This window comes from Stenella coeruleoalba (genome assembly GCF_951394435.1).
Source record: "Stenella coeruleoalba genome assembly, chromosome: 4".
Lineage (NCBI taxonomy): Eukaryota > Metazoa > Chordata > Mammalia > Artiodactyla > Delphinidae > Stenella > Stenella coeruleoalba.
This window is the reverse complement of record NC_137149.1, coordinates 63,433,149-63,446,413: the sequence shown is the minus strand read 5'-3', so window position 1 is coordinate 63,446,413 and position 13,265 is coordinate 63,433,149. Positions and strand designations below refer to the sequence as shown.

At 38.7% G+C, this 13,265-nt stretch overlaps 2 protein-coding genes across 3 annotated transcripts in view; one reads left to right on the top strand and one right to left on the bottom strand.

Moving 5' to 3' along the window:
- RFC1 (replication factor C subunit 1) overlaps window positions 1–13,265 on the top strand; it is an 83,595-nt gene that overhangs the window by 57,108 nt on the left and 13,222 nt on the right. The window contains exons 13-17 of one of the 2 annotated variants that reach the window (XM_079919101.1): window positions 742–1,141; window positions 2,726–2,835; window positions 4,530–4,644; window positions 6,147–6,238; window positions 6,447–6,584. In XM_079919101.1, coding sequence (XP_079775227.1) covers window positions 742–1,141; window positions 2,726–2,835; window positions 4,530–4,644; window positions 6,147–6,238; window positions 6,447–6,584 — 855 coding nt within the window. Of the gene's footprint in view, window positions 1–741; window positions 1,142–2,722; window positions 2,836–4,529; window positions 4,645–6,146; window positions 6,239–6,446; window positions 6,585–13,265 lie in introns of both variants that reach the window. The other variant, XM_079919100.1, reaches the window with a different exon arrangement.
- LOC307185216 (SCAN domain-containing protein 3-like) overlaps window positions 1–13,265 on the bottom strand; it is a 546,171-nt gene that overhangs the window by 526,441 nt on the left and 6,465 nt on the right. The window lies entirely within an intron of this gene.

Sequence of the window (13,265 nt, the reverse complement as noted above, 5' to 3'; positions counted from 1 at the left end):
AGCTATGTTGAAGTATAAATCAGTGCTTCACTCCTTTTTATTGGTGATTAGTATTCCATTGTGTGGGTATACCACATTTTGTTTATTTGTTCATCTTTTGATGGCCATTTTGGGTCGTTTCCATTCTTTTGGCTATAATAATATAATTATTTGTATGTATAAAATATACTAATGCTGCTATGAACATTTGTGTACGCGTTTTTGTGGAGAAATTAAATATTAACTAGTCAGAAAACTAATTCTTAATCCTTTACCTTTTTTTATTTTTTATTTTTTGCTGTACGCGGGCCTCTCACTGTTGTGGCCTCTCCCGTTGCGGAGCACAGGCTCCGGACGCGCAGGCTCAGCGGCCATGGCTCATGGGCCCAGCCGCTCCGCGGCATGTGGGATCTTCCCGGACCGGGGCACAAACCCGTGTCCCCTGCATCGGCAGGCGGACTCTTAACCACTGCGCCACCAGGGAAGCCCCTTTACGTTTTTTTAAACTGATTTTATAATACTACTTTCAAAAAACTAATATATTCTCATCTTTAAAATTGTATTTGGGTGCTTTTTGGTGTGCTGTTAATTTTTTTAAGGTTTGGAAGGTGGGGATTTCCACAAATAGCAGGGTCCATTGTGAAAAGACAGACCCAGGTTGGGTAGCTCATTTGGATATCTTAGATTGCCCTCTAGAGTACATTTAGAAGGATAGAAATTCTCTATATCTCATCAGGTTTCTTTTTTCCTCCAATTTTTAAGATGAAGAAAGAAAAATCCAAATTGGAAAGAACACCCCAAAAAAATGACCAAGGAAAAAGAAAAATTAGTCCAACTAAGAAGGAATCAGAATCTAAAAAGTGCAGACTGACTCCCAAAAAGCAAAGCTCTATAAAGTCAATAAAAAAGGAAACAAGTATGTTTCAGAGAGGCCTGGACTTCAAGGAGCAGGTGGCTGAGGAAACAAATGGTGACAGCTGGGCTAGGAATTTGGCTGATGACAGCAGTGAAAACAAAGTGGAGAATTTGCTCTGGGTGGATAAATATAAGCCATCCTCGCTCAAGACCATAATTGGACAGCAAGGTGACCAGAGCTGTGCCAACAAACTCCTGCGCTGGCTCCAAAACTGGCACAAGAGTCCGTCCGAAGATAAGAAACACGGTGATTTTACAGCTTCATTCATTTTTCTGTGTGTCTGTCACCATGTCATTGCTCAGTGACACATGTGTTAGGAAGTGTAGTAGTTGGTTCATTGATCTCTCAGCAAGCATTTATTGAGAGCCTGCTCTGAGCCTAGGTGCTGTGCTAGACCCCGGGAATGCTATTGTGAACAAAACACAGTCCCCTTTAAGGCACTCCCGGTCAGTGAGGGAGACGTAGGTAAACCAGTAATTAAAATGTATTGTGCTAAGTACTGTTACAGGGTTAAGTATAGGGTCCTCAGGGGGTGGAAGTGTGTGGTCAGGGATTCCCATCCCTAGAGGAAGACATATCTAAGCTAAGACTTGGAAACTAAGAAGGAGTTAGCGAAGTGAAGGGAGGGGAGTGTCGGGTGGGAGAGCATACATGTACCAAGGTCCGAGACATGTGAGAGCAAGACCCCTGAGAGGGCCAGAGAGACTTGGGAGGAAAGGTGCAAATAAAAAGCTGAGGCACGCTTACCGAGTAGGCAGCCCGAGAATCCCAGTAGCATGTTTACTTTTGGTAGGCACGGAAAATGAACAGTTGCAATATATATTTAATGTCCAAAGTGTTTATTATTGGAACTGAAGTTTCCAATCACAAATGTTAGTAGTGTTGTCTTGAGCTCCAGCCACAGCCCTGGGCGATACTGTGTGAGAAATAAGAAGGAAAAATTTAGTGAGCATCATAGTGAATTCCCAAAGCAATGACCGGGTTATTAATGTCTAGGTGGTCACTAGACATTGGCCAACAATGCCAGTTTATTTTATTTATAACAGATAATATAATTGTAATAATACAGGGTTAAACTTAAGCTGACCCCTTTTCTCTTTCCAACACCAAATAAAAGGTGGTATAAGTGCTTTGTGTACCTAGAGAAGACTTTTTAAGGCTTCGGGTGAACTATAGTCCGTTTTCCCATGCCTGAAGTAGGTTTAACCATCTCTCTCTCAGTCCTGGTATGTGAATTGAGAACCCATTATGTGCCAGGTCCCCATGTGATAAGGGGAGGAGTTGAGCTGGGCAGGATAGTTGCAGATACAGCATTTTCAGTTCATTGTTTTTGTGATCATGTAGGTGACTGTGCTTGTTAGTATTTACTGAGACATGCCAGGCTCTGTGCTCAGCATGTCCATCCTCACAGCATGCCCACTAGACGCATTACTATTGTTACCCTCATTTTACAAAGGAGGAAACAGACACAGAGGGGTTAAGTCACTTCTGAAGTTCTCCCAGCTGCTGGTGAGCGGTAGAGTTAGGATCAGAGCCCAGGTAGTGTGCTCCATGACCTGTGCTTTTGTAGGAAAGGAAACTTATAAGATTATTGTTTCAGATCAGGGTTTTAAAGTTTTCGTGTTTTATTTTGAGTGGAGGTGAGATAGGGAGTAGAATTTCACTAAATGCTCTGGAAACTGTTGTTTATACTTTGTAAAAAATATTCTGCAAATTTCGAACTAAACTGGAGGTGCTTCTGATGCTAACTTTACGCAGTTATTCCTGCCATTCCTGCATTTCTGTTAGGTAGTAGAGGTTAACATTCTGGAACTTCTTTCTTCCTAGCAGCAAAGTTTGGTAAATTTGCTGGCAAAGATGATGGCTCCAGTTTTAAAGCTGCATTGCTCTCAGGCCCTCCCGGTGTTGGCAAAACAACCACAGCTTCTCTGGTTTGTCAGGTGGGTATTCTGTCCTTACTTTTCTAAAATCAAACCTCTAGAATTTGCTTTGGTTCTGGGCGTATTTGTCATTTTCATCCTTTTTTAAATATTGGTAATTATAATAATAGGTGATATTCACTTGTGTGCCAGACAGTGTGCAAATAAGCCCTTGGGTGTATAATCTTATAGATAATATGTCTTGCAGACTCTTATAGATACAGATATCTTATATACCCTTGTAGGAAGAATGCTGTGTACTCAATATAGGTACTGTTGCCATCCTCATGTGACAAACGAAACAGGCTTATAGAGGAGGGTGGCGGCACAGTGTGAACCCAGGTAGTCTAACTCTTCACTGCTATGGGATCCTGCCTTTGCTCTTGTTGTCTGTACAGCTGCCATATCTCTGGACAATGAGAGGACGAGGCACTAGAGCCAAGCAGGGCTCATGTATCAGGATGCTATGAAACGATACATGAAATAGTATCAGCATAATAAAATGAGAGGTTTTAAACTTACTTTAAATTTATTGCTGGATTGGGACTTCCCTGGTGGCGCAGTGGTTAAGACACCATGCTCCCAATGCATGGGGCCTGGGTTTGATCCCTGGTCAGGTAAATAGATCCCACATACATGCTGCAACTAAAGAGTTCACATGCCGCAACTAAGGAGCCTGCGTGCCGCAACTAAAACCCGGTCCAACCCAATAAATAAATAAATATATATATTTTAAAAATTTATTGCTGGGGCTTCCCTGGTGGCACAGTGGTTGGGAGTCTGCTTGCCGATGCAGGGGATGCGGGTTCGTGCCCCGGTCTGGGAAGATCCCACGTGCCACGGAGCGGCTGGGCTCGTGAGCCATGGCCGCTGAGCCTGCGCGTCCAGAGCCTGTGCTCTGCAACGGGAGAGGCCAGAACAGTGAGAGGCCCGCGTACCGCAAAAAAAAAAAAATTATTGCTGGATTTCCCAACCCTCTGTTGGATAGGCTGGTGGTTTCATTTAGTCTTTGTTGTATGGACCAGACCATAAATTTTTAGTTGGTGTAATAACTATATATTTTCTACTCTATTATTTAACATTTAAAAAAACAAAAATTTTTTCCCTAGTCTTTACAATTGTGAAGATGGCTCTTTATTCCCTTTATTATTATCATTACTTTTTTGGGGAATTGAATTATGGTCTTTCATAATGCCTTACGATCAACATAATGATCAATTTTGGGAAATAAGTCCAAATTACTTCTCACAATTTGACAGGAAGATTGTGTATCGGGATAGTTTGACAAAGAATGATTTAACTGTATAGTTTATCTTGAAGAGTCAATAATTACTTTTTGTTATCCTAATAAAGATTAATTCTAGATCTACTATTGAAATTTTAGGATGGTTATATTTAATTCTTTTGGGGACTTTAAGAAGCAAACTTCTTAAAATTGCTTGTGTTCAAATATACTCTTCCAGATTAGTGCTATGTGAGCTAAGGTTTTAAGACCAAACTTGTGTGTGTTTACATGTGTGTGGTATGTTATGTATATGATATTTTTAAAAAATCTCTTAGTAATGTGAGGCATATTATAGTTCATCTTATTGTCTGTTAGTATCCTACTTTATCTTTTCACCCATGGTTACTCTTTCTTTCTTAATTGCCTTGTTTTTGGGGGGTGAGTTATTAATTTGCATTGTGATAGTAATGGTGTCGAATATTTTGATTAGGAATTGGGATATAGCTACGTGGAACTGAATGCAAGTGACACTCGGAGTAAGAACAGTTTGAAGGAGATTGTTGCTGAATCGCTGAATAATACCAGCATCAAAGGCTTTTATTCAAGTACGTGGATTTTTAAACTGGTTTTTTTTGGTGGAGGGGAGAGGTTATGTAAGAAAAACAGGTTAATTTCAATGTTCAGTAACCAGTATTGAACATTACTATGTGCCAGGCACCCTTCTAAGTCCTAGAGCTAATGAGAGAATAAGAAAAGCCTCTGACATAATTCTGATAGGACACTCGTTAACTTTTTTTTTTTTTTTGCGGTACGCGGGCCTCTCACTGCTGTGGCCTCTCCTGCTGCGGAGCACAGGCTCCGGATGCTCAGGCTCAGCGGCCATGGCTCACGGGCCCAGCCGCTCCGCGGCACGTGGGATCCTCCCGGACCGGGGCACGAACCCGTGTCCTCTGCATCGGCAGGAGGACTCCCAACCACTGCGCCACCAGGGAAGCCAGTAGTTAACTTTTTTTTTTGGACAGGTCTTAGTGGTTTCTGAGAATGTGATAAAAATGTATATGTGGACACATTTATGCAGATTTTAGAGAATTCAGAAGTGAATCCTGTGAAGAGAGAAGGTTGATAAATAATACAGTGCGATGAGAGAAGAGATAAAGGCTGTAAGTGAAGGAATGATTCTGTTTGAGACATTGGGGAAAACTACCAGTAAAAGGTGACGTTTGTTCAGAGGGCCTTGAAAAATGAGAAAGGGAATAGTTTGTGGGTGGAAGAGGTTATTTCAGGCAAAGGTGGTAGAGGAGGAGAAAGGACATAGTGTGAAAGTGCCACTGTGTTTCAGGTTGTAGCTAGTGGTCTGGCATGGCCAGAGTTTATGTGGAAAATAAGATACCCAAATTACAGACTATACTGCATATTTAGAACCTACAGTATATTGCATGGTCACCTGAATGGTAGAAGATGATAAAAAGAATTTGCTCAGGAAATGTCACTCTTATACATGATTGGGGGGAGTATAAATCAGTACAGCTCTGGAGAGCAATCTGACAGTATTGCTCAAAGTTAAATTATACATACCCTTTAACCCAGAAAATCCAGTTTCTGGAAATTAGCAACCGTTATACTTGTATATGTGCAAAATGACAGATATATAGGGGTATTCATTGCACACGATTCATAATAGCAAAAGATTGGAGGCATTTCATATTTTATCAGTGGAAAGTGGTTAATTATGATGTATGTGTAAAATGGAATATTTAAATAGCCTTTAATAAATAAGGTGTTGTGTATGTGCAGATAAGGAACAGATCACAAAAACATATTAAATGATAAAACCAAGGTGTATATTTTTATGTACACATGTTTTTAATATGTATAGAATGTCTCTTAAGGGATATACGTACAGGAGACTGTTCCCATTGTTTGCCTCTAGAAACTGCATATCCTAGGAGACAGAGGTGGGAAAGAATTTCTTTTCACTGCTTACTCTTGTGCCTCTTGAATTTCACGCCATGGACATGTGTTACATAGATACATTTTTAAAGCAGCCGTGTTTGAACAATTGTGATTTTGTTTGTGTCCCGTCCCATTGCTTCTCAACGTGGGGCAGGTGGAGCAGCCCATTCAGTAGGCACGAAACATGCTCTCATCATGGATGAAGTAGATGGCATGGCCGGCAATGAGGACAGGGGAGGAATTCAGGTAATGAAATCACCGTATTTTTGAAGTTTTACTGTTGATTTTTATTTTTTTAAAAAAATATATATTTAAAGAACTAATTATCATGCTGTGATATTTACGGCAATTCAGGCATGTTGCTGAGGAGGTTTTAAAACCTAAAATACATACGTTGTGTGGTATTTTGTTGTTCTTTTATAAATTGTTTTTATGTTGCAAATTTTCCTTTCAGGAATTAATTGGCCTGATAAAACATACAAAAATTCCCATTATTTGTATGTGCAATGATAGAAATCATCCCAAGATTCGATCTTTGGTTCATTATTGTTTTGATCTTCGTTTTCAAAGACCTCGGGTTGAACAAATTAAGGTATGATAATTGGAATATTTTTCTCCATCACACTGTCCTATATATTTTTGGGTCAATTTTTTTTTTTTTCATTTCTAAATCTTGACAATATATTGTGTTGTCTAGGGTATGGGAAAGGGTATTTTCATATGTTAATGACAGATGTATAAATGAGTACAATTTGGGGAGGAACTATAGCTATTACAGTTTTAACATAAACGTAACTTTTGAACCAGTGCTTTAAGTTCCGAGCTTTATCATGGCATATACACAGAGAAAAAATGATTTCTTTTTTGTTTGTTTTTTTATACTGCAGGTTCTTGTTAGTCATCAGTTTTATATACATGAGTGTATACATGTCAATCCCAATCGCCCAATTCAGCACACCACCATCCCCACCCCACTGCGGTTTTCCCCCCTTGGTGTCCATACGTTTGTCCTCTACATCTGTGTCTCAACTTCTGCCCTGCAAACTGGTTCATCTGTACCATTTTTCTAGGTTTCACATACGTGCATTAACATACAATATTTGTTTTTCTCTTTCTGACTTACTTCACTTTGTATGACAGTCTCTAGATCCATCCATGTCTCAACAAATGACTCAGTTTTGTTCCTTTTTAGGGCTGAGTAATATTCCGTTGTACATATGTACCACAACTTGTTTATCCATTCGTCTTTCGATGGGCATTTAGGTTGCTTCCATGACCTGGCTATTGTAAATAGTGCTGCAGTGAACATTGGGGTGCATGTGTCTTTATGAATTATGGTTTTCTCTGGGTATATGCCCAGTAGTGGGATTGTTGGATCATATGGTAATTCTATTTTTAGTTTTTTAGGAACCTCCATACTGTTCTCCATAGTGGCTGTATCAATTTACATTCCCACGAACATTGCAAGAGGGTTCCCTTTTCTGCACACCCTCTCCAGCATTTGTTGTTTGTAGATTTTCTGATGATGCCCATTCTAACTGTTGTGAGGTGATACCTCACTGTAGTTTAGATTTGCATTTCTCTAATAATTAGTGATGTTGAGCAGCTTTTCATGTGCTTCTTGCCCATCTGTATGTCTTCTTTGGAGAAATGTCTATTTAGGTCTTCTGCCCATTTTTGGATTGGGTTGTTTGTTTCTTTAATATTGAGCTGCATGAGCTGTTTATATATTTTGGAGATTAATCCTTTGTCTGTTGATTCATTTGCAAATATTTTCTCCCATTCTGAGGGTTGTCTTTTGGTCTTGTTTATGGTTTCCTTTGCTGTGCAAACGCTTTTAAGTTTCATTAGGTCCCATTTGTTTATTTTTGTTTTTATTTCCATTACTCTAGGAGGTGGATCAAAAAAGATCTTGCTGTGATTTATGTTAGAGAGTGTTCTTCCTATGTTTTCCTCTAAAAGTTTTACAGTGTCTGGTCTTACATTTAGGTCTCGAATCCATTTTGAGTTTATTTTTGTGTATGGTGTTAGGGAGTGTTCTAATTTCATTCTTTTACATGTAGCTGTCCAGTTTTCCCAGCACCACTTATTGAAGAGACTGTCTTTTTTCCATTGTATATCTTTGCCTCCTTTGTCATAGATTAGTTGACCATAGATGCATGGGTTTATCTCTGGGCTTTCTATCTTGTTCCATTGATCTGTGTTTCTGTTTTTGTGCCAGTACCATATTGTCTTGATTACTGGAGCTTTGTAGTGTAGTCTGAAGTCAGGGAGTCTGATCCCTCCAGCTCCGTTTTTTTCCCTCAAGACTGCTTTGGCTATTTGGGATCTTTTGTGTTTCCATACAAATTTTAAGATGATTTGTTCTAGTTCCGTAAAAAATGCCATTGGTAATTTGATAGGGATTGCATTGAATCTGTAGATTGCTTTGGGTAGTATAGTCATTTTCACAATATTGATTCTTCCAATCCAAGAACATGGTATATCTCTCCATCTGTTGGTATCATCTTTAATTTCTTTCATCAGTGTCTTATAGTTTTCTGCATACAGGTCTTTTGTCTCCCTAGGTAGGTTTATTGCTAGGTATTTTATTCTTTTTGTTGCAGTGGTAAATGGGAGTGTTTCCATAATTTCTCTTTCATATTTTTCATCATTAGTGTATAGGAATGCAAGAGATTTCTGTGCATTAATTTTGTATCCTGCAGCTTTACCAAATTCATTGATTAGCTCTAGTAATTTTCTGGTGGCATTTTTAGGATTCTCTATGTATAGTATCATGTCATCTGCAAACAGTGACAGTTTTACTACTTCTTTTCCAATGTGTATTCCTTTTTTTTCTTTTTCTTTTCTGATTGCCGTGGCTAGGACTTCCAAAACTATGTTGAATGATAGTGGTGAGAGTGGACATCCTTGTCTCGTTCCTGATCTTAGAGGAAATGCTTTCAATTTTTCACCATCGAGAATGATGTTTGCTGTGAGTTTGTTGTATATGGCCTTTATTATGTTGAGGTAGGTTCCCTCTATGCCCACTTTCTGGAGAGTTTTTATCATAAATGGGTGTTGAATTTTGTCAAAAGCTTTTTCTGCATCTATTGAGATGATCATATGGTTTTTATTCTCCAGTTTGTTAATATGGTGTATCACACTGATTGATTTGTGTATATTGAAGAATGCTTGCATCCCTTGGATAAATGCCACTTGATCATGGTGTATGATCCTTTTAATGTGTTGTTGTATTCTGTTTGCTAGTATTTTGTTGAGCATTTTTGCATCTATATTCACTAGTGCTATTGCTCTGTAATTTTCTTTTTTTGTAGTATCTTTGTCTGCTTTTGGTATCAGGGTGATGGTGGCCTCATAGAATGAGTTTGGGAGTGTTCCTTCGTCTGCAGTTTTTTGGAAGAGTTTAAGAAGGATGGGTGTTAGCTCTTCTCTAAATGTTTGATAGAATTCACGTGTGAAGCCATCTGGTCCTGGACTTCTGTTTGTCGGAAGATTTTTAATCACAGTTTCAATTTCATTACTTGTGATTGGTCTGTTCATATTTTCTATTTCTTCCTGGTTCAGTCTTGGAAGGTTATACCTTTCTAAGAATTTGTCCATTTCTTCCAGGTTGACCATTTTATTGGCATAGAGTTGCTTGTAGTAATCTCTCATGATCTTTTGTATTTCTGCAGTGTCAGTTGTTACTTCTCCTTTTTCATTTCTAATTCTATTGATTTGAGTCTTCTCCCTTTTTTTCTTGATGAGTCTGGCTAATGGTTTATCAATTTTGTTTATCTTCTCAAAGAACCAGCTTTTAGTTTTATTGATCTTTGCTATCGTTTCCTTCATTTCTTTTTCATTTATTTCTGATTTGATTTTTATGATTTCTTTCCTTCTGCTAACTTTGGGGTTTTTTTGTTCTTCTTTCTCTAATTGCTTTAGATGCAAGGTTAGGTTGTTTATTCGAGATATTTCCTGTTTCTTAAGGTAGGATTGTATTGCTATAAACTTCCCTCTTAGAACTGCTTTTGCTGCATCCCATAGGTTTTGGATCGTCGTGTCTCCATTGTCATTTGTTTTAGGTATTTTTTGATTTCCTCTTTGATTTCTTCAGTGATCACTTCGTTATTAAGTAGTGTATTGTTTAGCCTCCATGTGTTCGTATTTTTTACAGATCTTTTCCTGTAATTGATACCTAGTCTCATAGCGTTGTGGTCGGAAAAGATACTTGATACAATTTCAATTTTCTTAAATTTACCAAAGCTTGATTTGTGACCCAAGATATGATCTGTCCTGGAGAATGTTCCATGAGCACTTGAGAAAAATGTGTATTCTGTTTTTGGATGGAATGTCCTATAAATATCAATTAAGTCCATCTCGTTTAATGTATCATTTAAAGCTTGTGTTTCCTTATTTATTTTCATTTTGGATGATCTGTCCATTGGTAGAAGTGGGGTGTTAAAGTCCCCTTCTATGAATGTGTTACTATCGATTTCCCCTTTTATAGCTGTTAGTATTTGCCTTATGTATTGAGGTGCTCCTATGTTGGGTGCATAAATATTTACAATTGTTATATCTTCTTCTTGGATCGATCCCTTGATCATTATGTAGTGTCCTTCTTTGTCTCTTGTAATAGTCTTTATTTTAAAGTCTATTTTGTCTGATATGAGAGTTGCTACTCCAGCTTTCATTTGGTTTCCATTTGCATGAAATATCTTTTTCCATCCCCTTACTTTCAGTCTGTATGTGTCTCTAGGTCTGAAGTGGGTCTCTTGTAGACAGCATATATATGGGTCTTGTTTTTGTATCCATTCAGCCAATCTGTGTCTTTTGGTGGGAGGATTTAGTCCATTTACATTTAAGGTAATTATCGGTATGTATGTTCTTATTCCCATTTTCTTAATTGTTTTGGGTTCATTAATGTAGGTCTTTTCCTTCTCTCGTGTTTCCTGCCTAAAGAAGTTCCTTTAGCATTTGTTGTAAAGCTGGTTTGGTGGTGCTGAACTCTCAGCTTTTGCTTGTCTGTAAAGGTTTTGACTTCTCCATCAAATCTGAATGAGATCTTTGCTGGGTAGAGTAATCTTGGTTGCAGGTTTTTCTCCTTCATCACTTTAAATATGTCCTGCCAGTCCCTTCTGGCTTGCAGAGTTTCTGCTGAAAGATCAGCTGTTAACCTTATGGGGATTCCTTGTGTGTTATTTGTTGTTTTACCCTTGCTGCTTTTAATATGTTTTCTTTGTATTTAATTTTTGACAGTTTGATTAATATGTGTCTTGGCATATTTCTCCTTGGATTTATCCTGTATGGGACGCTCTGTGCTTCCTGGGCTTGATTAACTGTTTCCTTTCCCATATTAGGGAAGTTTTCAACTATAATCTCTTAAAATATTTTCTCAGTGCCTTTCTTTTTCTCTTCTTCTTCTGGAACCCCTATAATTCGAATGTTGGTGCATTTAATGTTGTTCCAGAGGTCTCTGAGACTGTCCTCAGTTCTTTTCATTCCTTTTTCTTTATTCTGCTGTGCAGTAGTTATTTCCACTATTTTATCTTCTAGGTCACTTATCCGTTCTTCTGCCTCAGTTATTCTGCTCTTGGTCCCATCTAGAGTATTTTAATTTTATTTATTGTGTTGTTCATCGTTGTTTGTTTTATCTTTAGTTCTTCTAGGTCCTTGTTAAATGTTTCTTGCATTTTGTCTATTTCCAAGATTTTGGATCATCTTTACTATCATTATTCTGAATTCTTTTTCAGGTAGACTGCCTATTTCTTCTTCATTTATTAGGTCTGGTGGGTTTTTATCTTGCTCCTTCATCTGCTGTGTGTTTTTCTGTCTTCTCATTTTGCTTATCTTACTGTGTTTAGGGGTCTCCTTTTTGCAGACTGCAGGTTCGTAGTTCCCGTTGTTTTTGGTGTCTGTCCCCAGTGGCTGAGGTTGGTTCAGTGGGCTGTGAAGGCTTCCTGGTGGAGGGGACTAGTGCCTGTGTTCTGGTGGATGAGGCTGGATCTTGTCTTTCTGGTGGGCAGGTCCACGTCTGGTGGTGTGTTTTGGGGTGTCTGTGGACTTATTATGATTTTAGGCATCCTCTCTGCTAATGGGTGGGGTTGTGTTCCTGTCTTGCTCGTTGTTTGGCATAGGGTGTCCAGCACTGTAGCTTGCTGGTCATTGAGTGAAGCTGGGTGCTGGTGTTGAGATGGAGATCTCTGGGAGATTTTCGCCATTTGATATTACGTGGAGCTGGGAGGTCTCTTGTGGACCAGTGTCCTGAAGTTGGCTCTCCCACCTCAGAGGCACAGCACTGACTCCTGGCTGCCGCACCAAGAGCCTTTCATCAACACGGCCTAGAATAAAAGGGAGGAAAAGTAGAAAGAAAGATACAAAAACAAAGAGAGAAAGAAAGAAAGGAAAAGAAAGGAAAGAAAGAAAGGAAAAGAAGGAAAGAAAGAAAGAAAAAGAAAGAAGGAAAGAAAGGGAGGGAGGGAGGAAGGAAGGAAGGATGGAGGGAAGGAAGCAAAAAAAGAAAGAAAGAAAGGAGATAAAGTAAAATAAAATAAAGTAAGTTAAATTATAATAAAGTTATTAAAATAAAAAATAATTATTAAGAAAAAAATTAAAAAAACAAAAAACAAAAAAAACTGGATGGATAGAACCCTAGGACAAATGGTGGAAGCAAAGCTATACAGACAAAAATCTCACACAGAAGCATAGACATACACACTCACAAAAAGAGGAAAAGGGGAAAAATTAATAAATCTTGTTCTCAAAGTCCACCTCCTCAATTTGGGATGATTTGTTGTCTAAAGGAGGGAAGGAAGGAAAGAAAGAAGATAAAGTAAAATAAAATAAAGTTATTAAAATAAAAAATATTAAGAAAAAAAACCCAACAAAACCTGGACGGATAGAACCCTAGGACAAATGGTGGAAGCAACGCTAGACGGACAAAATCTCACACAGAGCATACACATACACACTCACAAAAAGAAGAAAAGGGGAAAAAATCATAAATCTTGCCTTCAAAGTCTACCTCCTCAATTTGGGATGATTCGTTTTCTATTCATGTATTCCACAGATACGGGGTACATCAAGTTGATTGTGGAGCTTTAATCTGCTGCTTCTGAGGCTGCTGGGACAGATTTTCCTTTCTCTTCTTTGTTCTCAGAGCTCCCAGGGGCTCAGCTTTGGATTTGGCCCTGCCTCTGCGTGTAGGTCGCTGGAGGGCATCTGTTCTTCGCTCAGACAGGACTGGATTAAAGAGCAGCTGCTTCGGGGGCTCTGACTCACTCAGTCCGGG